A 25,899-nucleotide genomic window follows, 5' to 3' on the forward strand; every position below is an offset into this window, starting at 1 on the left:
AAATATATATGTTCTTTTTTTATTCAGAGTGTGGGTGCATGACCCCCTGAACATGAGGCCTCAGGCCCCCCCAGAGGGTTGCGCCCTACAGTTTGAATACTGCTGCAGTAGTGATAATCAGAGAACCAAGAGTCAAGAAAGCCTCAGGAGTAAGCTCCCTCGAAATACAGAGTGGGAGTTGCACTGCGGATGATCCCCCTCATCACCGTGATTATAGGGAAGATACATAGAGTAAGAGAGATGTCGAGAGTAATCTCCCGGATCACTGTACCAGTGTTGAAGAAAGTAAGAACCAAGAAGAAACTGGGAGTGATCACCCTTGTCAAAGTAAGCACCAGAAAGGACTCTGAGATAAAGGGCCTCATTACGAGTGCGGCGGTAAGGGTCATCGGCGCCGGTAAGGATGCCGGTGCCGTTAACCCCTTACCGCCGTATTCCGAGGTCCTTTAGCGGGTCCCCCTAAGGGCGGCTGGTAAAACCAGCCGCCCTTAGTGGGAGCCACTAAAGGTCCAGGGAGCTAATAACGGGCCTGTGGTTATTCGCTCCCTCCCCATTGAGACCTATGGGGGCTCAAATGGGAATGGGGAGGGCTTCCCTGAATGGGGACTTACCGGGTTCTCCAAGGTTGGAATGACCCGGAAAGTCCCCATTCAGGGAAACCAGACCCAAGTTTGGAGGCAGCCATGCTGCAAATAGCGGCATGGCTACCTCCAAACTCGTAATGAGGCCCAAAGCGTGTCTCAGGAGGAATTTTCCTCGTCACAAGGATATACAGCACTAAGAACTTTCAAGAATAGAGCTTCTAACAATATTGTGAACAAAAGAAGGGTAAGAAGACAAGATCCAATTGACAGTGATCTACCCTGCTTTAGTAACAGGCAAGAGGATAGAGTCTCAACCATCCCCCCCCCGCCCTTCCGACACAAACACGTTCTCACAGACAACTCACTGTTAGGGGAAACAGACTAACACCCAAGCTGTATACCGGACGTGTCCCAATACAATGGTCAGGCAGGGTCAGGCAATTACTGATCATTACACACACACCTGACTTCCATCACACTTCCCCACATGGATAAAAGGCGGAAAACGAAAGCACACTCTGAGCGAGGCAAAGCACACGAGGCAGCAGCAGTTCCAAGATGGCAGTTTAATACAAGGCGAAAGACAGTGAGACCAAAGAGGATTGCAAGGAGGGAAGTACCCTTGACCTTTTCACGAGAGACTAACTTTCACAACCCTTCGAGAATAAGAAATGTAAGACCTGGAATCAAAGCTGAAAAATCCTGCATTGTGTGTCGGAGGTACCCGGGGCTCTTTCATGTTGGTAGGTAAGACGGGGAGAATTGTTTGCCGCAGTGGTACTCTCCTTGGCTTCTACAAAAAACAACACCAGTGAAGCCAGCACGGCCATTGAGCTGGGGAAACTGATACCAGCCCGGTCTGTGGGAAACCAAGGTTGCAAGCGGCAACATTAAAGGAAATTGAAGAGAACAGTTCATGAAGCGTATGTGGCAAGCAATGAGAATATAATTAAAGCAGCAGATGAGAGACTAAACTTTGAAGCTAAGATTCAAAACCGTAAACAGAGTGGTCCGACATCACGTGTGTGTTCATTCGAAAGTCTCCGTTAGGTATCCAACCGAAAGGTGGTAAAGGTTAAAGAGAAGGAATTGTAAAATTCAAGTGGTCCTGCAATGGGTCCAGCCAAACCCTGTGCATATTCGAAAATCTTTGATACTTGATATAAATTGAAATTGGTCCGAGCCTGGATGAGGGGGATCGAAAGGGAACAAACATTGTACTAAAGAGATCTGAGCCCAGATGAGGGGGATCCAAATAGAACAAACATTGTACTAAAGAGATCTGAGCCTGACTGAGTGGGATCCAGGTGAATAGTGAATCACCTAAAGTGAATAAATCTCAAGAGGAAAAGAACTTCTTTTTTTTGCTTGGTTGCATCAGGCCCTCTGAATGAAGAGACTTTAAGAAGCAAAGAGACTTGCGTATAGAAGGTTCTGATGCCAAAGATCGAACTGTATCCTAGTGCTAAAGAAGACAGACTATGCTGCGCTCGAATGAACCGCCTTATCCTGTGTTAAAAACGTGGGGAAGGCAGGCCAAAGGCCTTAACATCCTTACATATCAATTTGAACACTTCTTTTTCGTAAAACACTATTCCCCACACTATTTGTATTTAGTGGTAAGGATTGTCAATAGGTTTATTAGTATACACCTTTTTATTTTGACAAGACACCACTAGGAATGCATTATTATTATTTGATGGTCGTAGCTTGCTCCCATCTGTAGATTTAGGATTAGATAGGCGTTTATCATACCCTTTTTGAAGTTCATTAAACACCCTTGAACTGTGGTTACTTGTGTCTGTCTTACTGTTGATACCATGCCTTCCTTACACCATGCCTTCCTTACACCACCAAGAGAAGGACCCTGGAAGGCAATAAAGGAACAGTTAAGGATTGTTACCAAAGAAATAAGCCAATTTACCAGGAGAAGGGAGCCATTCTCCTGGCGATATCTTTTGTTATTAAGATTGAACCAGTTACCAGGAGAAGAGAGTACACAATCCAAGTAAGATTACAGAGGATCCTAGACAACAAGAGCTATCTGGAGATAATCTTCATAACTTCATCAGACAGGGAAGCATTGCTGGAACTGTAAAGCAGGCATCCAGAAGCCCCTGGGAAGAGGTGAAGAGACTTTTGAGGACTAGTCAAAGAATATCCAAAGGCTGTGAGAGGTGGGTCAGGAGAAGAGAGTCATTCTCCTGGCCATACTTTCTGTTGAATCAGAAACAAGAGCAAAAGATGTATGGGGAAAAGGCAAAGACTTAGCCAGTTCACCTGGATAGGGGAGCCATTCTCCTGGTACTATTTTCATTTGGATGCTGAACACGTTTGTAGACTAGTGGTAGGGTTACAGTAGGTTTTTGGGCAGAGGACAGACACTTTCATTTGGACAAACATCCTGACGACGAGCACCTGAGTTATATTTATTTAGGCAGAGATCACCCTTCTAGGGATAGGGAGAGGTAGGACATTTTCTTTATTTCTAAAATACAACTTGTTGAAACATGCTACCCCTTTGTCTGATTCCTTACTCCACCACACCACAAGTGGCAGTTATATTGAATTGACCAACCAGAGTGGTAAGTCATCAGACCCCTTGGACACAGCCTGCTCTAATGATTGGTGTGCTGGCTTTGGCTGGGCGTTTTTTGCAGTGATAGTTAGGCTCTGCGTGGTCCCTGCTTCCCATCTCATAGTTTCTTGTTCTGCTTTTTGGGGGAAGCAGGTCCGCTAACCTGCTCAAGGGGATTTTCCAGACGATTCCAGTTTTTGCCATTTAAATCCCTTACTTGGGAATACTGGCTATGTACAGTGGGGCTGGGCATATTGTTTGTGTTTTATTGCTTTGGAGGACCATTCCTGCTGTTTACTCACATCTGCTGATTTGAGCCCTACACACTAGAGCTGTTGTCTTGGCCGTTTATTACCCCCACCCTCCGTTTACCACCAGAATCTTCCATTTGGCTGTGGGTCACTTCTGCCATCCAGAAGAGGGGGTTGCGGCCTCACCACACGCAAAATCTTCAGCATAGGATGTTGCAGGGTGCGTCCATCTTTTGTCCCCATCCTGGGATTGTCTGCTTCTCTGTGCTGCTTTCATCTTTTGTTCACAGAGCGCTGGGAACAATCTTTGTCCATCCCATGTCTTCTTTGCTGAGTTTTTCACTTTGGGCTGGAAGGTCGTCGTTGTAGGTGGACCGTTTGTTGCTTGCCTTGATAGTTTGGACAGTTGCTGTCACAGGGTGCAAGCTCTTGTGTACACAGTTCTTGAAACGGCAGAGTAAAAAATCCCTGTGCATGTCGTGTTATTTTGTGCTACTGTAAACGTTTTAAATCGAAAACGCTGATGGGGGTACTTACCCCTGGCTCTTGGGGTGGGCGATTATTGGAGATACTCAACCTCATGGGTCTCTCTGGTATGAGGTTGAGATTGTGAGGAGAGTTTGTGCCACATTTCCCATACATGTCTATCGGGGGTCCCCCCCTGCTCTGCTGCATCTTCTTCTGGGGACTATGGTTAGTCCTACGACTAAGATCTTTTCTCTGGGGTCTTCTCAGACCTTCCCATAGTTGTTGTTTGCTGCAGAATCTGCATGTGTGGGGTGGGACTGACATCCCATTGTTTCCCATGAAACTTTCAACCTGCTGTACCCAGAAGTGTTTTTTGAGTTCTGGACAAGAGTTATAATTGTAGTACTTACCTGTGACTTGTAATGCATTTGTCAAGTCCGGATCTGCATTTCTCAAAAGGTGAAAGCATTTTAACATTGTAGCTAACTTTGGTGACAAGGCAAACATTTTTCCCTGAAATGCATTGCTATGCTAACTGTTGCAAAAATGTGTTCTTAAATCTGGGAAGCCTTTGGCTATGGTTTGAAAATGTATCCTACCTTCTATGACTACAATTATTGTTTATGCATTGTGTAAAGAAGACCGGTGGGGGGGTCTGTACTTCCGCTCTCTATATGGTAGAGGAGAGGCACAGAAGACCCCAGCCAAGATTCTCGATTACGGTAGCGATGGACGAGCAATCAAGGCCTAGCTTCTCAGGAGGTGATGCAGGCTGGTTCTTAAGTACAGTGTATCCCCAAGCCCCCACAAAGGAATGTCCACACACTGTATTACTGAAAACACAGTCTTTATATAATTAATATTCAAGGGTTATGTACACTTATCACAATAACGCACTTTGTGCTCAGGAAAATCAGCAATGGTAAATATCTACAATTCTAAAGTGGTACCACTAATATTAGACCTCATTAAAGTGCATTCACAATACTGTAGAAATGGCACACAGATCAATAAGAAGGAAACCAGCAATAGAGAGAGGAGAGATAACAGAGGGTTGAAACAATAGGCAGAATACTGGCCCTTGCTACTGGACACAGTTCTGTGTGGAGATCCCCCCACCTGGGCAACCTGCAAAATAAAGAGATATAACACCAGCCCAGTCCAGATATTGTTCAATAGTCTATTTCTCTCCTATAATGTTTTTACCCCCCCAATGTACCTGGTGGAGTCGAGTTCCTCGAAAAGGCGTCGACAAGCGTCGAGGGACTCGCTGTTCGGCGACGGGGAATCGACGGCCCTTCTTGAATGCCTTCCTTTTCAGGCGGGAGGCACGGGGCGTCGAACGTCCGTCGACAAACGAGGCCGAACGTTGTCGAAGAGGCGGCAGCTCCGTCCGAGCGGTGCTCGTCGGCGTCGGGGCGTCGGCGTCCTGCAAGGCGGAGGTGTGCGGGGCACCTCGATGACAATAGTTCTGGACCGCAAAGATTGTAGAGACGGGAGCCCAGCAAGGGCGTCGAGTCGTCCGAGTCTTTGGGGTCGTCGGGTGGCGGGAAACCCACCGGCAGGTTTCTCCTCGGCGCGTTGGTCGTCCTCGACTTTCTCCGGCAGGATAAGCGGTCGACGATGCGGTCGAGAGAGTCCTTCGATTGAATGTTCTTAGGCAATGGAGCGGACGGCTCCGATCGTCGGCGGCACGGCGTCAAGTGGTTCCCACGGCTGGGCAACACAACTTCGACGGGCCTCCAGCGGTTACACAGACCTGCGAACCCTGGTCGACGGCAATGGACTTCGACAGCGTCGAGGTCCGGGTGCTTCACTTCGATCTCCTCGGCGGTCCCGTCTCGGGTCGGCAGCCTTTCGAGGGTCTGACTTCCAGGGCGCTTCGGCGAAGATTCAGCGGTGCTCGATGGTCCCTCGGAGCACGGGAAGAGGGCGCCTAGCCAGGTCCTCTCTCGGGTCAGCCCTCGACAATTTCGACAACCTTCAGTTCCGTCGAAGCAAATGCCACAGCAAGTCTTCTTCTTCCAGCTGGACGTCGAGGATCAGCAAATCCAGTTACTCTTGAGTGGAGACTCAGCTTCTGAATGCTTCTGAACAATTTCCAGTGGTGAGAGGTCCCCAGATATACTATTCTGTCTCTCATCCACACTGCTGGCACACACACAGCAGCCAATCACACAGAAGGGCATTCATGCAGTCAGTCAGCCAATCAGGCACACAGTGCATTCAGGCCACACTCCTCCCTTTCAGACACTCACAACAAGGAATGTGGATTGGGACAAGTACCCAGCCATTCAACACTACACACTGCATTCAGGCCAGTTTCGGGCAGGGCTGTCTCAGTCTTTGTCTCTCATGCCAGAAACCAGACAACCACAACAAGGAGTGTATATTGGTCACACACTCCATTCACCCAGGTCCCACCCACAGGAGGTACCCATAACATACAGTCACTGGGAAGGCTCCAGTCAGTCTAGCTGGGCCTTCACAACAACACCATATATGGAACTTCCACCCAACAGCCAGTCAGGGGGAAGGGACAGAGTCAGGGCTTCCCAGGACTTTGGGAAAAACAAGATAACAGGCAATAGAAAGCAAGAGGCCACAGGGGCCATCTTGTTTCCTATCAGGAATCAACTGATTCCAATGGCAGGGCCTGGGTATCCCAAAATGGAGGACACCCAGAGCACCTGTCAAATTCAGCATGGAGCTGCCACCAGCCCATACCCTGCTCTGTGGGCCACCCACAGGTGCCCAAAAACATACACTAGGGGCACAGGGTTGTACCCCTACCCATGGGTGCCATAAGGGTATCCCATGGGTCTGTTCACCAAACCAAAAGAGAGCTGCACTGCCAGGAGTCCCTCATGGACTCCTGGGCAGAAAACATGACAGAACACACGGTAAAAACAGAGAAAGGACAAGGATTCAGAGGCCCTGTCCCTCAGATGCATTTCCGGCATCACAGTCGCCCCCCCCAGACTGAGGTGGAGGGTGCCTAATCTCCCACGGGATAGACACCCTCATCCAGACGGTCAACATACCTTCTGGAAAGGCCATCTGCATTATCGTGACTCTTCCCTGGTCTGTGCTCTATGGTGAAGTCTAGCCCTTGTAGGCTAATCGACCACCTGAGCAATTTCGGATTCTCACCCTTCATCTGCATAAGCCACTTCAGGGGCTTATGATCTGTTTGGACCTTGAAGGTGGACCCCGTAAGGTAGGGCCTAAAACGCCTAAGGCTCCAAACTATACTAAAACATTCCTTTTCAACAGTAGCCCACCTAAGTTCTCTACCCTTGAGTTGTCTACTGATGAATATGATAGGATGTTCTCTCCCTTTGTCATCTAACTGGGACAAGACAGCTCCAATTCTGGTGTCGCAGGCATCCGTCTGGACGATAAAGGGTCGGCTGTAGTCAGGCGCACTCAACACAGGTGCCCTACACAGACTTTCTTTCAAGCCATCAAAGGCCCTCTGACAGTCTTCAGTCCAATTAACCTTCCTAGGCTGTTTGGGTGAAGTTAGAGCTGTCAGGGGTGCAGCTATGGTTCCATAGTCTGCCATGAAATTGCGATAGTACCCAGTGAGGCCCAAAAAGGCTCTCACCTGGGTTTGAGTAGTGGGCGTCTCCCAGTTCTGTACGTCCTGTACTTTACTGGAGAGAGGTTGGATTTGACCCCCTCCTACCTCATGACCAAGATAGGTAACTTTCCCCTGAGCTATCTGGCACTTGGTGGCCTTGATAGTGAGGTTAGCCCTTTTCAAGGCCTGCAACACCTTATCCAGATGTGTCAAATGCTCTTCCCAGGTGGAACTGTAGACGGCAATGTCGTCTAAGTAAGCCACACAAAAGGCTTCCAGCCCACTGAGCGCATGGTTGACCAATCTCTGGAAGGTGGCAGGGGCATTCTTCAACCCAAAGGGCATGACCCTAAACTGGTAGAGTCCCTCAGGTGTGGAGAATGCCGTCTTTTCCTTGGCATGGTCCGTCAGAGCTATTTGCCAATAGCCTGAGGTAAGGTCAAAGGTGCTCACAAATTTGGCAGCACCTATAGTGTCCACGAGCTCATCAGCCCTGGGCAATGGGTGCGCGTCAGTTTTGGTGACGGCATTGACTCCTCGGTAGTCCACACAGAACCTCCAATCCTTGGTACCCGCCGGGGAACTTGCCTTGGGGACAAGGACCACTGGACTGGACCAGGGACTGGTGGAGGGTTCAATAACACCCAGATCCAACATCTTGGCGACCTCAGCCTGGATGTGGTTTTTGACGGTATCTGACATACGATAGCTCCTGCTTTTGACAGGCACACTGTCACCAGTGTCAATTTCGTGCTTACACCACGGTGTAAGGCCCGGTGTCAGTGAAAACAGAGGGGCATACTGCTGGAGCAAAGCCCGGCAGGCCCTCTGCTGCTCTGTTGTCAAATCGGGAGAGAGTTGTACTCCCTCCACTGAGCCATCCTGAGGGTTGCTATGCAGCAAATCAGGAAGGGGCTCACTCTCATCCTCTTCTTGCCCTGAAGCTAGCAAGAGACATGAGACCTCTGCTCGCCTGTGGAAAGGCTTGAGCCTGTTGACATGGAATACCTGGGGGGCTACCCCAGAGGCTCCCATGTCCACCAGATAATTGACTTCGCCCATCTTGGAGATGATCCTGAAGGGTCCAGTCCACTTGTCTGCCAAAGCTCTAGGCTTGGTAGGCTCCATCACAAGGATTTCCTGTCCCGGAGTCCAATCCACTTGCGAAGCTTTCAGGTCATGCCAGTACTTATTCAATTCCTGGCTGGCCTTGAGATTTGCTGTTGCCTGACCCATCATTTGTGTCATCCTCCGCCTGAGGCCTAACACATAGTCCCCCACTTGCTTGGCGGGACCTGGAGGGGTGGCTTCCAAGCCTTCTCGGATCAAGGCGAGGGGCCCCCTCACGGGATGTCCAAAGAGTAACTCAAAGGGGCTGAAACCAACACCCTCTTGAGGTACCTCTCTGTAAGCAAACAGCAGGCATGGCAGGAGGAGATCCCATTTCCTCCTTAGGGGCTCTTCCAAAGCACCTAGCATGCCCTTGAGAGTTTTGTTAAATCTCTCAACCAGACCATTGGTCTGGGGGTGGTAAGAGGTGGAGAACTTGTAGGTTACCCCGCACTCTTTCCACATGGTTTTCATGTAACTAGACATGAAGTTGGATCCTCGGTCAGAGACAACCTCCTTGGGGAATCCAACACGGGTGAAAATGCCCAGGAGAGCCCTGGCAACCACCTTGGCAGTAACAGTCCGAAGGGGTATTGCCTCAGGGTACCTGGTGGCATGATCTACCAAGACCAGGATGAACCGATGTCCACCTGAAGTGGGAGGGTCAAGGGGACCGACGATGTCGATGCCCACCCTCTCAAATGGTGTGCCAACCACTGGTAATGGCTGCAGTGGGGCAATGACCCTGCCTCCAGTCTTGCCAGACAACTGACAAGTTGGGCAGGTCCTGCAGTGGGACTCCACCTCTACTCCCATCCGTGGCCAGTAGAAATGGGCAGAGAGCCTCTGCTTAGTCTTCTTGGTCCCAAGATGACCAGCCAAGGGCACCTCATGCGCCAACTGCAGTAGGAAGGGCCTGTAAACCTGGGGTACCACCAACCTCTTGCGGGCACCAGGTTCGGGCTTAGTGGGCTCACTAACAAGGAGCTCACCCTCCCAATAAATCTTGAATGTCCTAGGCACTTCACCTTGTGCCTGGGACAGGGCCTGTTTCCTCAGGCCCTCGAGAGAGTGGCACTCTCTCTGTCCCTTACAGAAGTCTGCCCGGGAGGGTCCCCCTTCAGCTAACAAGCATTGAAGGTCGGGATGATCCTCCGGGTTGAGAACCTCTCCCACAGGAGAGTCTTCTGTCTCTTCTCCCACAGGAGTTGAGTTTGGGTTTTCCGCTGGACCCAGCCCGTCCGGAGCATGGATCCCATTGGGTGCTGTCGGAACAGCAGGAAGAGAAGGTGTTCCCTCCACAGAGGTGGCCTTCTTGGTCTTCCTTCTTCTTGCCTTAGGCCTCGCCTTTGGCTCGGATACCTGACTCACAGCCAGACCCGGTGTCACCTGTGACCTAGTGACTGCAGCAGCAGTCATGGGAAGACCATCCGAGATCAACCCCAACTCTACTAGATCATTTCCTAACAGAATGTTAGCAGGGACATTGTCCTGAACCAGGACAGGAAGCTTTGCTGTCTTGTCTCCAATCATGAGTGTGACTAGGGCTACAGGCGATAATTTGGGAGGCCCACCAGCTAACCTGGTGGTTTGCAGAGGAGCACCTTCATAGTCCTCTGGCTTGAGCAGGGTCCTGTCCACCACTGTCATGCTTGCCCCAGTGTCTCTCAAACCAGTAGAAGGCTGGCCATTCAAGAGGACACTTCTCAAAAATCTACGGGTGTTCTGTGGGATAGTCGCCAGTACTTCTGCGTACTGGTCCCAGGCCCCAAGGGACACTAAGGAAATCTCTACTGGAGCACCAAATGTGATTCCTGTAGAGGAGGGGAGGACAGTGGCCTCCACCTCAGACACGGGGTAAGGGTAGGTCAGGCTGACAGCCTGTACTCCAAGTGCCTTACCTTTACACTTGGGGTCACCCCTTTTGTGATCCAGAGCCCCACAATCCCAACAAGTGCCAGGAGTGCGGGGTACGGTACTGGAACCACTGGGAACCTGCTTTGCAGCAGGTGGACCACTACTCTTATTCCCACCCACAGAGGACTTATCCCCACCAGATTTTTGGGTCTTAGGAGAGGAAGGTTTTGGTTTACCCGACTGTGATTGCTTTTGGGACTCCTCAGCTTTCTGAGAGGTCCCCTTTTCTTTGTCCTTGTCCTTCCCACTGGAGTCCTTAGGGGACACCCGGTGGGAGACCCACTTGTCAGCCAACCTAGCCAGCTTAAAGGGGTCCAAAATGTTCTGGTCAGCCACATACTGACGCAGCTCTGGTGAACAGGCTTCAGAAAAATGCTCAAAAAACAAGAGGTGGGACAACTCAACAAAAGTTTTCACCTTGTAACCGTCAATCCACCCCATCATGTTCATGTGCGCAGTACTCACCCAGTCAACCCAAGACACATTCTCTCTTTTCTTAAAATCCCTGAACCTTTTAAGGTATTGGGTAGGTGTCTTGCCAAACTTGGCAATCAAAGCAGACTTCATACACTCATACTGACCCCTTTCCTCCACACTCAGCTTCAGAATACAGTCATATCCAGTTTGAGGCACTCTGCTTAACAAACACTTAGCCCAATCTCTTTTATCTACATCATGAATTGCACAAGCCATTTCAAACGCTTCAATCCATTGGAGGATATCTGAACCCTCCACAAACACACCAACCAAATCTTTCATAAACTTGGTGGCTGGGGACCTGCCACTCTCAATTGGTCTAGCTGAAGTCTCCACTCTAGCTCTCTCTAGCTGGATTCTCTGACATTCAGTGTCCTTGTCTTTGAGCGCAAGATCCCTATTCTTGAGTTCCACTTGCTGTGCCAGCTCCTCTTTCTTAAGCTCAGCTTCTATTTCCAACTTGCGATATTCAAAGGCCAATTTCATCCTTAATAACTCAAGTTCCATGGAATTGCTGGGGTTTGGAACAGAGGCAGCAGGAATGGTGGCATTCCCAGAAACAGATTCAGCGACAACCCCAGGGGCAGAGTCCTCACTGGTTGCATCCCCCCCTTCATCAAGGGTTTCACCATCAGTCTGGTAGTCCACCAGGGCAGCTATCAGCTCAGCCCTAGACTTATCCACAAAGTCCAACTCCCTGGCTTCACAAGCACTCTGGAGAGCCTCTAAGCTCATCCGAGTCAATTTACCATTTGCAATGGGCTCCATTGCCTGTAATGCAGTTATTTGGTACACACCCAAACCTTAATCTAATAAAGTGCGGATATTTTGTAAGTGGCACGGTTATACACTGAGTCTTAAAACCATAAGCATCCCACCGCTGCCACCAGCTTTGTAAAGAAGACCGGTGGGGGGGTCTGTACTTCCGCTCTCTATATGGTAGAGGAGAGGCACAGAAGACCCCAGCCAAGATTCTCGATTACGGTAGCGATGGACGAGCAATCAAGGCCTAGCTTCTCAGGAGGTGATGCAGGCTGGTTCTTAAGTACAGTGTATCCCCAAGCCCCCACAAAGGAATGTCCACACACTGTATTACTGAAAACACAGTCTTTATATAATTAATATTCAAGGGTTATGTACACTTATCACAATAACGCACTTTGTGCTCAGGAAAATCAGCAATGGTAAATATCTACAATTCTAAAGTGGTACCACTAATATTAGACCTCATTAAAGTGCATTCACAATACTGTAGAAATGGCACACAGATCAATAAGAAGGAAACCAGCAATAGAGAGAGGAGAGATAACAGAGGGTTGAAACAATAGGCAGAATACTGGCCCTTGCTACTGGACACAGTTCTGTGTGGAGATCCCCCCACCTGGGCAACCTGCAAAATAAAGAGATATAACACCAGCCCAGTCCAGATATTGTTCAATAGTCTATTTCTCTCCTATAATGTTTTTACCCCCCCAATGTACCTGGTGGAGTCGAGTTCCTCGAAAAGGCGTCGACAAGCGTCGAGGGACTCGCTGTTCGGCGACGGGGAATCGACGGCCCTTCTTGAATGCCTTCCTTTTCAGGCGGGAGGCACGGGGCGTCGAACGTCCGTCGACAAACGAGGCCGAACGTTGTCGAAGAGGCGGCAGCTCCGTCCGAGCGGTGCTCGTCGGCGTCGGGGCGTCGGCGTCCTGCAAGGCGGAGGTGTGCGGGGCACCTCGATGACAATAGTTCTGGACCGCAAAGATTGTAGAGACGGGAGCCCAGCAAGGGCGTCGAGTCGTCCGAGTCTTTGGGGTCGTCGGGTGGCGGGAAACCCACCGGCAGGTTTCTCCTCGGCGCGTTGGTCGTCCTCGACTTTCTCCGGCAGGATAAGCGGTCGACGATGCGGTCGAGAGAGTCCTTCGATTGAATGTTCTTAGGCAATGGAGCGGACGGCTCCGATCGTCGGCGGCACGGCGTCAAGTGGTTCCCACGGCTGGGCAACACAACTTCGACGGGCCTCCAGCGGTTACACAGACCTGCGAACCCTGGTCGACGGCAATGGACTTCGACAGCGTCGAGGTCCGGGTGCTTCACTTCGATCTCCTCGGCGGTCCCGTCTCGGGTCGGCAGCCTTTCGAGGGTCTGACTTCCAGGGCGCTTCGGCGAAGATTCAGCGGTGCTCGATGGTCCCTCGGAGCACGGGAAGAGGGCGCCTAGCCAGGTCCTCTCTCGGGTCAGCCCTCGACAATTTCGACAACCTTCAGTTCCGTCGAAGCAAATGCCACAGCAAGTCTTCTTCTTCCAGCTGGACGTCGAGGATCAGCAAATCCAGTTACTCTTGAGTGGAGACTCAGCTTCTGAATGCTTCTGAACAATTTCCAGTGGTGAGAGGTCCCCAGATATACTATTCTGTCTCTCATCCACACTGCTGGCACACACACAGCAGCCAATCACACAGAAGGGCATTCATGCAGTCAGTCAGCCAATCAGGCACACAGTGCATTCAGGCCACACTCCTCCCTTTCAGACACTCACAACAAGGAATGTGGATTGGGACAAGTACCCAGCCATTCAACACTACACACTGCATTCAGGCCAGTTTCGGGCAGGGCTGTCTCAGTCTTTGTCTCTCATGCCAGAAACCAGACAACCACAACAAGGAGTGTATATTGGTCACACACTCCATTCACCCAGGTCCCACCCACAGGAGGTACCCATAACATACAGTCACTGGGAAGGCTCCAGTCAGTCTAGCTGGGCCTTCACAACAACACCATATATGGAACTTCCACCCAACAGCCAGTCAGGGGGAAGGGACAGAGTCAGGGCTTCCCAGGACTTTGGGAAAAACAAGATAACAGGCAATAGAAAGCAAGAGGCCACAGGGGCCATCTTGTTTCCTATCAGGAATCAACTGATTCCAATGGCAGGGCCTGGGTATCCCAAAATGGAGGACACCCAGAGCACCTGTCAAATTCAGCATGGAGCTGCCACCAGCCCATACCCTGCTCTGTGGGCCACCCACAGGTGCCCAAAAACATACACTAGGGGCACAGGGTTGTACCCCTACCCATGGGTGCCATAAGGGTATCCCATGGGTCTGTTCACCAAACCAAAAGAGAGCTGCACTGCCAGGAGTCCCTCATGGACTCCTGGGCAGAAAACATGACAGAACACACGGTAAAAACAGAGAAAGGACAAGGATTCAGAGGCCCTGTCCCTCAGATGCATTTCCGGCATCACACATTGGTCTTATTTTTAATACTTTTTTTAATACTATGTTTTAGGGGGTCTAGATTAATGTGGAGTGTTGGTGCAAGCCTTAGGGATTTTTGGTTAATTTTTACTTTTGTTTGAAATGTTGGGGGGTCTATTTCCTGCCTTCCCCTACCAATATGTGTTAGGTGCCAACCAGCTGGTCTAGGGCCTTCCACATATACCAGAAGTGGGTTGTGTCTTTAGGACACTGTTCTGAATTGTGCAGGCTGTTAGGTGAGTTTTCCAAAAGTGCACTTGAGGTGAGACTTCATAAAACGATACCAATGGTTTGTATATTCCCAACTCTTAGTGTCAGTCTGCATTACTCATGGAACCTTGGTAGAGGAGCAGAGCAGTCAGGCTTATAAGAGGACGATGTGAGCTGTGGGCAAGTACAGTGACCCCAATTAGTAAAGCAGATCAAAGAAACACTTACATAAATAAATGTATATTAAAATATATATGTATTATATTTACACAAGGAATGCTTCGAAATGCTTAGAGAACTTAACCAACATGCATAGGAATACTTTTAGCTACTTTTAAAAAGGCCACTGTTTAGTTTGTAGTTGCTTGCCGATAACAATTGTTAAAGAGTTTGGCACTAATGACAGTTCTACCGTATTATCGGTATTACCGCGCACTTGCGAACAGACAAAGTTATACGGTAATTGTAGTTCATTAGCAAAACCACATAAGATAATATCTTTTTGGAAGGAAAACAGTTGGTTAGTCAAACAGTAGCAGAGCTTAAGGTTCGAGGCAATTTCTGTGCAAATTAACACCTTTTAAATCTGATCCCCAACTCTATGTAAAAGTCAGTTTGGAGAGGGTTCAAAGTCTCACAAAGAAGCAGAACAGTAAAAATTCCTGTGGGTAGTTTCAGTCTCCAGGTAAGGATACTAGAAGACTAGCTCAACAGTGGAGACCCTGTTACAGGACTCGAAAAAGGGACACAAGCTGGCAGTTTGGGTGGGAGGTAAGAGTGGACAGCCTGGACAACTCTACGTGCACTGCAACACTCTGGAGTGACTTCTTGAATTCAGTTAAGCAATACCTTTTCTCCCCCACAATAACTTTGATTAGAAGAAATGTTTGCGGCTGGATTCTCCTCGATGTTGCAGCGCTGGACCCAACCTCTGGATTCCTTGGTCTGGTAACAAAAGGCAGGACATTGGACGGGATCTTTCAGCAGTGAGGACCTCTGGCATGAATTTCCTCAGCTTATATGGGTTAATCTGCAGTTTTGGCACCTTTTCTGCAGCACCAACAAATTACACGATTCGCCCAGTCAATCTTCTTCGCTTCCTGGAGTCCTCTACTCTGGTGAGGGGACTTGGATGAGTCCGATTGTGTCTCTGCAGGTTCACCTGGAGCTCAGCAAAGACTTGGATGGAGTCAGCCTTTCAAAGACGATGCACTGCAATTGGGTCGGAGGTCTGCTAGTAGTCGCAGTTTGCAGCTCTGGAGAGGCACAGCAACCCGTGAGATGACTCAGATCGTAATTTGTCACAAGAATGGTTGGACCCAACCGTCAAAGGGAAGGAGTCCACTTCAGAGTTCCTCTCTCACATAGAAAACAGGGTCAGGACAGCTGCGGTCACTTCAGTGTTGCAAAGGGCCTGCAGGCACCTCTGGTTGTCTTCTTCTTCGGTTACTTCTGGAAATGGAAGTCTTCGAGAGAGCCTTCCCTTGATTCATAGTCCCAAAGTTCACAAAGAGTTGTGATGTCTTCCGAAAACTCTTTGTGCGGTCACGTAGAACTTCAGCGCTCTAGCTACATCCAGCGAGTGCAAAGTCCTCTCAGCCGGCGACGAAGGGGATGGGAAGCAAACTGGCAACACCAAGGGCTCGTTGAGGTGGAAGTCCGACGGCACCTTGGGCATAAAGGATGGGTGTGTCCTCAGCACCACCCTCGTGTCATGAAAAGTCAAGTATGGAGGCTTGCAAGATAGGGCTTGATCTCTCCCACTCGTCGTGCGGAGGTGATGGCTACGAGGAAAGCAGTCTTCCACGACAGGAACTTCAAAGGCGCCGAATGCATAGGCTCGAATGGGGCCCGCATGAGCTTGGTCAGCACCACATTAAGCTCCCACGCCGGGGCAGGAGCCTTCACCGCAGGAATGATCGGAATAGTCCCTTCATGAATTCTTTCACCAGGCGATGAGACCACAAGGACGCCCGTGCCGTCGTCCTGGTATATCGGGAGATTGCAGCCAGATGTATTTTGATGGAGGCGTGAGCCAGTCCAGCTTTGGCCAGCGACAGTAGGTACGGCAGTACTTGAGGGGCCGTAATCCGCAGAGGGTTAATCTTCTGTGCACGGCACCAGACAGAGAACCTCTTCCATTTATGTCCGGAGCACTTGAGAGTTGAGGACGCCCTGGCCTTTGCAAGAACCTTTCTGCAGTCGGCCGGGATGTCGTACCCTCCAAACTCTAGTGCTGCAGGAGCCAGGCCTGCAAGTTCAGCGACTCCGGGTTGTGGTGAAGAATGGCGCCTCCTTCTCTGGAGAGAAGGTCTGCGTCCGTCGGCAGCTTGACTGGTGGGGACCTTGACAAGTCCAGAGGGTCCGGGAACCAGATCTGCCTCGGCCACGCCGGTGCGATGAGGATCATCCTGCACCGGGACCTCTTGAGCTGGTTGATGAGCCGGAGCAGCAACGGCAGCGGAGGGAACGCATAAAGAAATAGGCCGTCCAAGGGGAACGAGAAAGCATCGCCCATGCTCCTCGGCTGGGGGAACCTGCTGGCGAACCTCCGGCACTTGGAATTCGTCGCCGTTGCGAAGAGATCGATTTGGGGTTCGTCCCCATCGTCGGAAGAGTCGATCCACTTGATCCTGGCGTAGTTCCCACTCGTGGCACGAGCGCAGCTCCCTGCGAGTCGGCGATCGTGTTTTTTATTCCTGCCAGATGAAGAGGCACCAGAAACATCCCTTGGGCGACGGCCCAATGCCACAGATCCTGGGCTTCCTTGGATAGGGACCTGGTTCCGCCCTGCTTCCGGATGTAGAACATCATGGTGGTGTTGTCGGTGAAGATCCTCACCACCTTGCCCTTGAGGGACGGAAGAAAGGACCTGAAGGCCCAGAACACCGCGCGGAGCTCCAAGATGTTGATGTGGAGAGACTTCTCCTCCGGGAGCCAAAGGCCTCTCGCGTGAAGATCTCCGGAGTGTGCTCCCCAACCTTCCAGGGAGGCGTCCGTCCTCACCGTCACCTGGTGAGCTGGGGTCTGAAAGTCTGTGCCCGCCGACAGATGGGAGCGGGTACTCCACCACCGGATCGCCTGACGGAACGTCTCGTTGAGAGGGATCCTGTCCTCCAAGCTGCCCGTCGACTGGATCCAGCGGGCGTCGAGGAACTCCTGTAAGGGTCTAATTCGAAGCCTGCAAAGGCGCACCAGATAAATGCAGGAGGACATCATCCCGAGGAGGGACTTGATAGATCTTACCCTGGCCATGTCCGTGGCCAGCAGACGCTGCACCTTGCCCAGAATGGTCCTGGTCCTTTCCTCCGACGGCGAGGCCAGCCGCGCCACTGTGTCGAGCTTGGCTCCCAGAAACAGGGTGCCTTGCGACGGAACCAGGTGGGATTTTGGAAAGTTGATGGAGAATCCCAGGTCTGTGAGCAGCTGGACGGTCTTCGCAGTGTGCTCCACGGCGAGCTCCCTTGTCCTTGCCCGGATGAGCCAGTCGTCCAGGTAGGGGTAGACGTGGATCCCCTGTAGCCGCCACCGGTGCGAGGCACTTGGTGAACACCCTGGGTGCCGACTTCAATCCGAACGGCAGGGCCTTGAACTGGTAGTGCCGCCCTTCGACCACGAACCTGAGGAACTTTCGGTGTCTTTTTAGAATGGGGATGTGGAAGTACACATCCTCCAAGTCCAACGACGACAGGAAATCGCCCTCCTCCAGCTGTCCCAGCACATGCTGGAGGGTGACCATACAGAACTTCTATGCCTTGATGTACTTGTTCAGTTGTCGTAGGGCCAGGATGGGGCGCCATCCTCCTTTTTTACGAGGAAGTACCTTGAGTAAACTCCTGAGCCCCGAAGCCTCTTTGGGACGAGCTTGATGGCACCCTTCTTGAGAATCGCCCTTACTTCCAACAGTAGTTGAGGGACGTGATTTTCCTTCGTGGCCACGGGTGGAACGCAAGGGCACTTCTTCTGAAACTCGAGGGCGTGCCCTTGGGCCAGAGCGTCCAGCACCCAATGGTCGGTGGAGATGGACTCCCACACGCTGACGAACCTCGCCAGCCGGCCTCCCACCGGGATGCTTCGGCGGGGGCCCGACCCCACGGTCGGTTCAATCTTGTTTGGAGGCCGCCTTGCCTCCTTGACCTACTTGTCGACGACGGGCACCACCTGATTTGCCGCGTCCCCTGTAGGCTTCCTGGGACGAAGATCTTGCCGCTTGGCGGCAAGTGGAGGAGCCACTGCCGGATCCCTTGGAGGCACCTCGTCTGCCTCCAGAGCTCCGAAAGGACGGCCGTCGTTGTTGGAGCACTCCCAGTGCCCGGGCAGTCTCTGTGTCTGTCTTGATGGCCTGAAGGGACTCATCAACCACCTTCCCAAACAGGTTGTTCCCGTCGAAGGGCATGTCCAAAACCTTGGTTTGTACGTCCGGGCGGAAATCCGTGGCCTTGAGCCATCCTCGTCGTCTCAAGCAAACGCCGTTGCCCAACTGACGGAAACCGGTGTCGGCGATGTCTGTTGCCACTGTGATGGCGTGGTCCGAAGCAATCTCCCCCTCCTGTAGGATTTCAAGGGCCTCAGCCCTTTTGGCGTCCGGAAGGAAGTCTAACAGAGGGGCGATTTTGAACCACAACTCCCTGTCATAGCGGGATACAATAGCCAGGGCGTTGGCCACCTTGATAGTCGTCGCTGCGGATGAGATGATCCGTCGTCCCATCCTGTCCAACTTCCTGCCCTCGCCGTCCGGCGGGGAAGTTGATGTCGAGGCCGGTGCCCCCCAGCTTTCTTCTTTGCCGCCGCCGAGACGACTGAATCCGGGGTAGGTTGTGCCCGAAGGCACAAGGGGGGAGCGTCGGGGACCCGGTACTTCTTCTCGTACCGGTCCCTCTTTGCTGGTGCCGTGGCAGGGTTCTTGAGGAGGGCGAGCCCCTCATCCCAGATGTCATCAAGAAGCGGTACGGCGAGGACCGTCTTCCTTTTAGCCTTGCGCCGTTGGTAAAGGAACCCTTCTTTCTTCTTTTCTTCTGGGCAGAGCTGGAAAAGCTCGGATACCCTGGAAATCATGGCATGAAAGGATCCAATCTCGTCGGGCGGGGACGCCCGAGCAGGGTGCGACGGGGGACACGTCCCATCGTCGCCCCCGTCGCCATCTGTACCTGTCGTAGCCGTGTCCGTGCCTGTATCATCCCCGTGGGTAGTAGACCGGGGGGAAGGCAGAGCAGGCCGCAGAGGTGGGCGAGGTGGCGTAGGATGCGTCGTCCTCCTCTTATACGGTGGACTCTCCGAAGGTCCTGGCTCCGGTTCCCCCGTCGGGTCTGGCTCAGGTACCTCCGTCGGGGGAAGGGGCAACCTTGTCCTTATCTCCAAGCATAAGGACTGAATCGCTGACAAAATGGCCGCCGAGGTGTCCTGCGGCACCGGAAACGACGGGCGCGAGGGCTCGGAGCCTTGTCGGCGACACCGTCGCTCTCGTCGGGATCCCTCCCAATGGGCTGGGCCTCTTCCACGACTTCGATGAGCTCTTCTTCAGAGGTCGTGTCCGTATCCACGATGGCCACCAGCCCCTCCCCCACCTTCTCCAACGAGGACTTCGTGGGGGTCTTCTCAATGGGCCTGAAAGACGACTCCCTCCGCGGTGGCAGGGAGACTCTGGGTCCTGAGGGCGCCTCCACTGGTGTAGCCTCCACAGGCTGAGCCAGGGCCGCGGTGACATCCTTAATCGAGGTCTTAGCAGGGTGAATTAAGGCCATCGTCACCTTCTGGACGCCTGGGGCCTTCAGCTTGGGGGGAGGGTCCGAGCCTTGCTCCCCCTCTGCCGGAATCTTCGAGATCGACCGGGGCCTCTCCAGAAGCTTCGCCGGGTTCTCGGACTTCCTCTTACCCGAGCCAGAGCGTTGGCTCGTGGTTGATGGCGCCGGGGAGGATGCGCCCTGCCTGGCAGCCAAGGAGCCCGACCGTTCGGCGCTCCCGGTGCCCGCGGACTCGCGGTGCTTAGCCTTTTGTTGGGCCCCCGTCGCCGGGGCACCCTCACAGGACTTAGAAGACCACACAGACTTTTTTTTCCTCTTCTCGCCTGACGGGCTCTTCCCTTCCAGCCAGTTGGCGAGACGGAGGTGGCGATCCTTCATGGTCCGCTCCGACATGTTCCCACAAAACGCACAGTCCTTCTCCTTGTGCGTCTTGTCCTCATGGAGACAGTAGAGGCATAACGAATGCTCGTCCTCCTTGAAAACATTCTGAAACTGGCATCCAAGGCAGGTCCTGAACAGCTTTCCGGGCGTTGAGCTTCCTTTCTCCTGGGCCATGTCCGGGGTAGGCCTCGAAACTTCTGGAATCCTCCAAAAGCGTAACTCGACGAAATCTTCACCCTTGAGGGGCGTAGAAAACTCTGAAACGGATCCCCGTTGATCGGATGTAGAAACGGTGGAGCTTGAGGCTCTATTTAACCGAAAAATTAGAAAAATCTCCTGAAAAAGCGCGAAAACGCGGCAAAAGCTCGAGAGCTACAGCACGAGGACTCCCAACACTTGAACGTGCGGTAAAAATCTGAGGATGCTGCCGGAGGCGGGGCTTAGGGAGAGGTCAGTCATTGGCTGGGGGCAGTATGACCCAGAGACCAGTGATTGGTTACTAAGAAAAACAGATCAGAAACGAAACTGATACTGATTTTTTTCTATACTGAGGATTCCCGGCCTGACGACGGGGAATATTCATGAGCATGTGAATCCATGCCAGACCCCATGCTGGAGAACTGTAGCTTCTCTAGGATAAAGAAAATAATCTCTAAGAAGAACCCAAAGGGTTTCCAGCAACACTGCCCATAAGGAGCTGTGTGCTGCATAGGAAAATACAGATGCCTTAAAGAGATATGGAGGAAAGTAGATTCCATTTGACAGGTAAAACACAGAACAGAGTTCCAAAAGACAGAGGTCATAAGAATGAATGCGTTGAGAAAGGCTCCACTCATTCAGGATTAAAGAAAAGGGTCCAGAAGTCCAGCAAAAAGGACTGGGGCTCTCACTAGGAGAGGGGAAGAAGCATAAAAATGATAAATCTCCCCAACACCTTCCACACAGTAACGTACCTTTGCTCCACTACTTATCTGACAACTGGGGAAAGGCAACCCTGGAAAAAAGGCATTGAACAGTGGGCAGAGGAGGAACACACTTTCTCATCTCACTCATCCAACATAGACGGAACACAATGCTATGTTTGAATTTTTCCACGCAGCTCATTATGTCAGCCTCCTATCTTCCATATCCTTGCCAGGCTAAAATGCAGCAATATCTCTTGGCCCGCGAGACCTCCATCTCCCACCCAGAGCTATACCTGCAATTCCCAGCTGACCACTGCTCGGCAACTTAGTTTACCATTTGTTTTTAACATCTCTGAATCTGCATCAGAGAAAAGGGATTGTATATGAGGACCAGAGTCACACATTTCAAATTACTGACGCCAAGTCATCCCTTTAGAAGCCCGAGAGTGTTTGGTGCAGACATGTCTCACAGGACACTCACCAGTCTGTCACACATGCTAGGATATCACATGGAATGAGCCCTCAGTTTTTGTCAGGCCATACTTACTGCATAGAATCGCATGTTATGGTATAAAGGCACTGGGTCAGCTTCCTTGGATAACTCAAACTGGGTGACCAGCTCGTAATGCGGCACAAATGTCGGTGCACTGTCAAAAAGCGGGATTCCTATTGGAAGGAACAAAGTAATTTATTTTGCATAGAATCCTGTGACCAGACAGTCTTTTTAAGACCTTTACAGCAGAAAATGGTAATGCAATAGTCAATTAATATCTCTCTTTAATAATTTACAAAGCTCACAACACAAAACAAATTCTTGTCAGTAATTTTAATTCTAATCTTTCTATCCTGAAAACCTTTTTTTAACTTCTCTTTCAACTCCCACCTTTTAACCATGTAATGTTCGAAGACCCTCTGGGTAGGGCCAACTCTGAACAAAAATTCAAATAAAATAAAAAAAAAGGTGTTTCTACACTACATAACATTCATTTTATCGACCTTTCAGCTATGTGTTGGAAATGAAGCTTGTGACCTGCAGGGTGTACACTGATCAACAGGCAACAATAAACCCAACTAACCTTTGTTGCCCATCAAAAAACAAGTTACTAATCTGTAAGCATAGTGCTTTAGCTTGATACGTTTAAAGGTGATGAAACCTGCTCCCACCCTGCAAGGAAGATTGAAGTACACATTCCACATTTTTTTTTAATTCATATTTCACAAGGGGGGCGGTGAATGTACAAAACAATCTACACATTAATATCATGGGTGAGTCATTACAGACATGGTGATGTGGTCAGAAAGTTGAGGCTAGATTAAGTAAGCAAGCTAAAGAATTGTTGGCAAGTTTTACTAAAGTCCACCTATGGTAGGACTAGAGAAGACTCACGCTACGGTGTACAGGGCTCCAATTTGTAGGTTTGGCCTATACTACCCAAGACATGTGGTAGTAATTGACGAGCAGCCAGGCTTAGTCTAGGAGGGAGAAGGGATGTAGGTAAGTACAAAGAACTCGGGGAACACTTATAGTCAAAAATACACTTATACACAGTTGTTTTAAAAAATAAAATGTGCATTTATCATAAACACAGGCAGCGAACAGAGTATTAGAATTACATGTAAGTAAACGTATTCACATTTATGTACAATAAGACTTTTGCTAAGCATTACTCAGTTCAACAGTAAACTCTTAGATGAAATACAGGTAAGTAGTGTGAAGGGCCAGGAATGAGACGCGGATACAAAGGACTCATGGTTTTGGTTATAGATGTTTATTAAAATGAAATAGGGTATGCAAATGCATCACTATCCCTAATCTCAGAGGTATTTTCATTACCTCAACCAAAACTAAGGGTCTGTGCAATGTCAAGATGTCCAAAATATATATACGTCCTTTGTCCAAAATCCTATCCTCGCCCTCAAACTCTAAAACTAACTAAGGTGCAAAGGAAATTGCCTCTGCATTTTGAAGTGCACGAAATGTTCAGATAAAACACAAACGTTCAAACTCCAACACAAAAGTTCCAGAATGATCAAATGTTTACAGCTCCAGGGAATGACTCTCTTCCCTAAATTTCTCTCAAGGAAATGCAAAGTTCAAAACAAAAAGAATAATCCAACTTCTTTGTAATGCAAGAGGTCCACTCCTTCCTCTTATTGTTATAATCCATTCCCAGGGAAATGGCTCCCTCCCCCAGGTTTCTCTTAACATTCAAAATAACACTAGTGTCCCAAAGACATGGGTCTTCCTTGCATTTCTCTTTTAATTGCACTACAATTTTCACGTGGGTCTCCGACTCACAGGACACCCGGTTTACTCCTGTGCCAGGGTTTCTTCCTCATTCAAATACCATTCACAACCCCCAATGGCATGGGTCTTCTTTGGGATTCTCTTTTACAGTTACTTGTATACACTTGCCTTTGCCTGGTATACTCTCTTGCCAGGACGTTCATATAATTTCTGCCTACAGGGTGTGCTCGGTAATTTTGTAAAAATGTCATTCAGCTTGCCTTACAAAAGAACTGGTATACTCCCACGCTAGATCTTAGTGCACAATGTCCCTTAAATGTCTTTCTTTCGGTTTTCCCAAAATGCGGATTGTGGGTCCCAGAGCCCGGTTCCACTGTCCAGGGCCTTCCTTCTCTTGCCCGACAGTGCTTAAGTGTCCCAACACTTTTGCTAAGTTCACATTCTGCACTTCTGCGGCTCTCCCGGCTCCATGTCAGGTGATACTCTGCCTCTCGTGGCCGCTGCAAGCACCTTTGACAGTGGTTCGGTCTTGCGGAGCTGTCCTCAGCACTTGTTCACCAGGTCTTCTTCACACTCCTGTCTGCTGTTTGGACCTCTGTGCCGCTGCCGTTACCTTGCTCTGCTTGGCACTGGAGAATTCCATGTTTTCTTTCCCGGCATGGTTTTGAACTGTGCCGGGCCAACTGGAGGGTCCCAACAACTAGACCGCTGGTATTAGTTTTCTTCAGGAGTAATCATTACTACTCCTTGCTTTCTCCTTGTCTCGGTTTCTGTCATGTTGTTTTTCAAGTAGTATTGAGGAATACTGGCTATAGGTTTAGCAAGTGGATGAGGGAGCCCTCTACAGTAGGCCACCAAGGCATGAGCAAGGGAGGGAACATCCCTAAAAGGGAATGGGGGGTATTTGATTTCTTCTGACGATGCCATGTCATGTCATCCCCCTGGAGGTTGCATCCCCCCCCCCATGTGGTCCTCCCTCAAATAGCTGTCCCAGGGTCATGATCATTTAGCGGCTGCCGTCCCCTTGCCACATGAGGAGAAGCTACCACAGAGAAAGGAGTGATGACATCAGATTAAACAGTAGTTCGAGTAGCATTCAAGTTTAGTAAATAATTTCTTATAACCAACATTTAAAGTTAGCAACACAGATACTGGTAAGTACTTTTAGGCAACCTATACTTTAGAAGGCCAGCCCTATCTGGGAATGAGAGTCGCAAAGTCAGTGGGGACACTGGGTGAACAGGGCCCCTGGGCGGAAGAAGAAAGAAAGGCAGATTCTGTCAAAGTTGTCAAAATAGCAGGTTTCTTCTATTTAGCAGGTAGGTAAAATGTTTAGTTAAAAGGTGGTTCAGGGAGGTCAGGCAGACCCCCTGGAGGATTGTAGACCAAAAGTCCAGTGTCCTTAGACCTGGGAGAACACAGTTGGGTTGTCCACCCCAATGTGTCTCAGAAAGCTAAGGAGGAGTCTTATTCAACACAGCAAACACCCATGTGTGCACCTAGGAGCAGGATAGTATATTTTCATTTAGAAAGAAGATTACGCCAACAGCTTGTGCCCAGTAGAGGCAAGAGCAGCTCCTATTCGGATTCTTGGCTTGGAGGCTGAAGAAGGAACCTTTGGCCGGAGCAGATGTCAGCTTCTTGCAATAAGACCAACAGATGATGTTCATGAAACTGGCTCGTTGGGACTCCACACACGCTTTAGCTCAATGACGATTGTCATGCGGCACACTTCGCTCCGTTTCTCGGTCCCCGTCTTGGAAGGGGAAACGTTTCAGAGCGGGAAAGAGTCACTGAGGCCCAGCAGGATGCCACGAAGTTCCAGACTAAACCGCGCTTCAGGAGATGATCCACAGGAGATTGGTCCAGGTCCCAAGGCATTGGGGAATTGCAGCTCTTCGAGGGACTGCTCCAAATGAAGGTTGTCTCGAGACTGCTTGATCCCACCAGTCCAGGGGACGAAGTTGTCTGGTCTGGATCTTCCCTTTCTATCAGAAAAGGAGATTGGAGCATCAGCGGTCACTCAGCAGTAAATGGCAGTCACTGGAGATGGCCTTCTTCCACTGATCCTTCGTTCCATGGCTTGACTCTCCCGTTCTACTCCAGGAGCCTCACCTTTAAGCAGAAACCCAGCCAGTCACCCAGTCAGAAATGGATTCAAGCAAATATACTGGAGTGTTAGGGAGAAGCATCATTTTTATG

At 50.4% G+C, this 25,899-nt stretch overlaps 1 protein-coding gene across 1 annotated transcript in view; it reads right to left on the bottom strand.

The window, feature by feature from the left end:
- Window positions 1–25,899, bottom strand: part of MED1 (mediator complex subunit 1) — a 509,499-nt gene that overhangs the window by 175,380 nt on the left and 308,220 nt on the right. Inside the window, exon 14 of the mRNA XM_069634720.1 lies at window positions 21,997–22,115. Coding sequence (XP_069490821.1) covers window positions 21,997–22,115 — 119 coding nt within the window. The remainder of the gene's footprint in view (window positions 1–21,996; window positions 22,116–25,899) is intronic.

Source organism: Ambystoma mexicanum, chromosome 13 (genome assembly GCF_040938575.1).
Source record: "Ambystoma mexicanum isolate Mex_15411 chromosome 13, UKY_AmexF1_1, whole genome shotgun sequence".
Lineage (NCBI taxonomy): Eukaryota > Metazoa > Chordata > Amphibia > Caudata > Ambystomatidae > Ambystoma > Ambystoma mexicanum.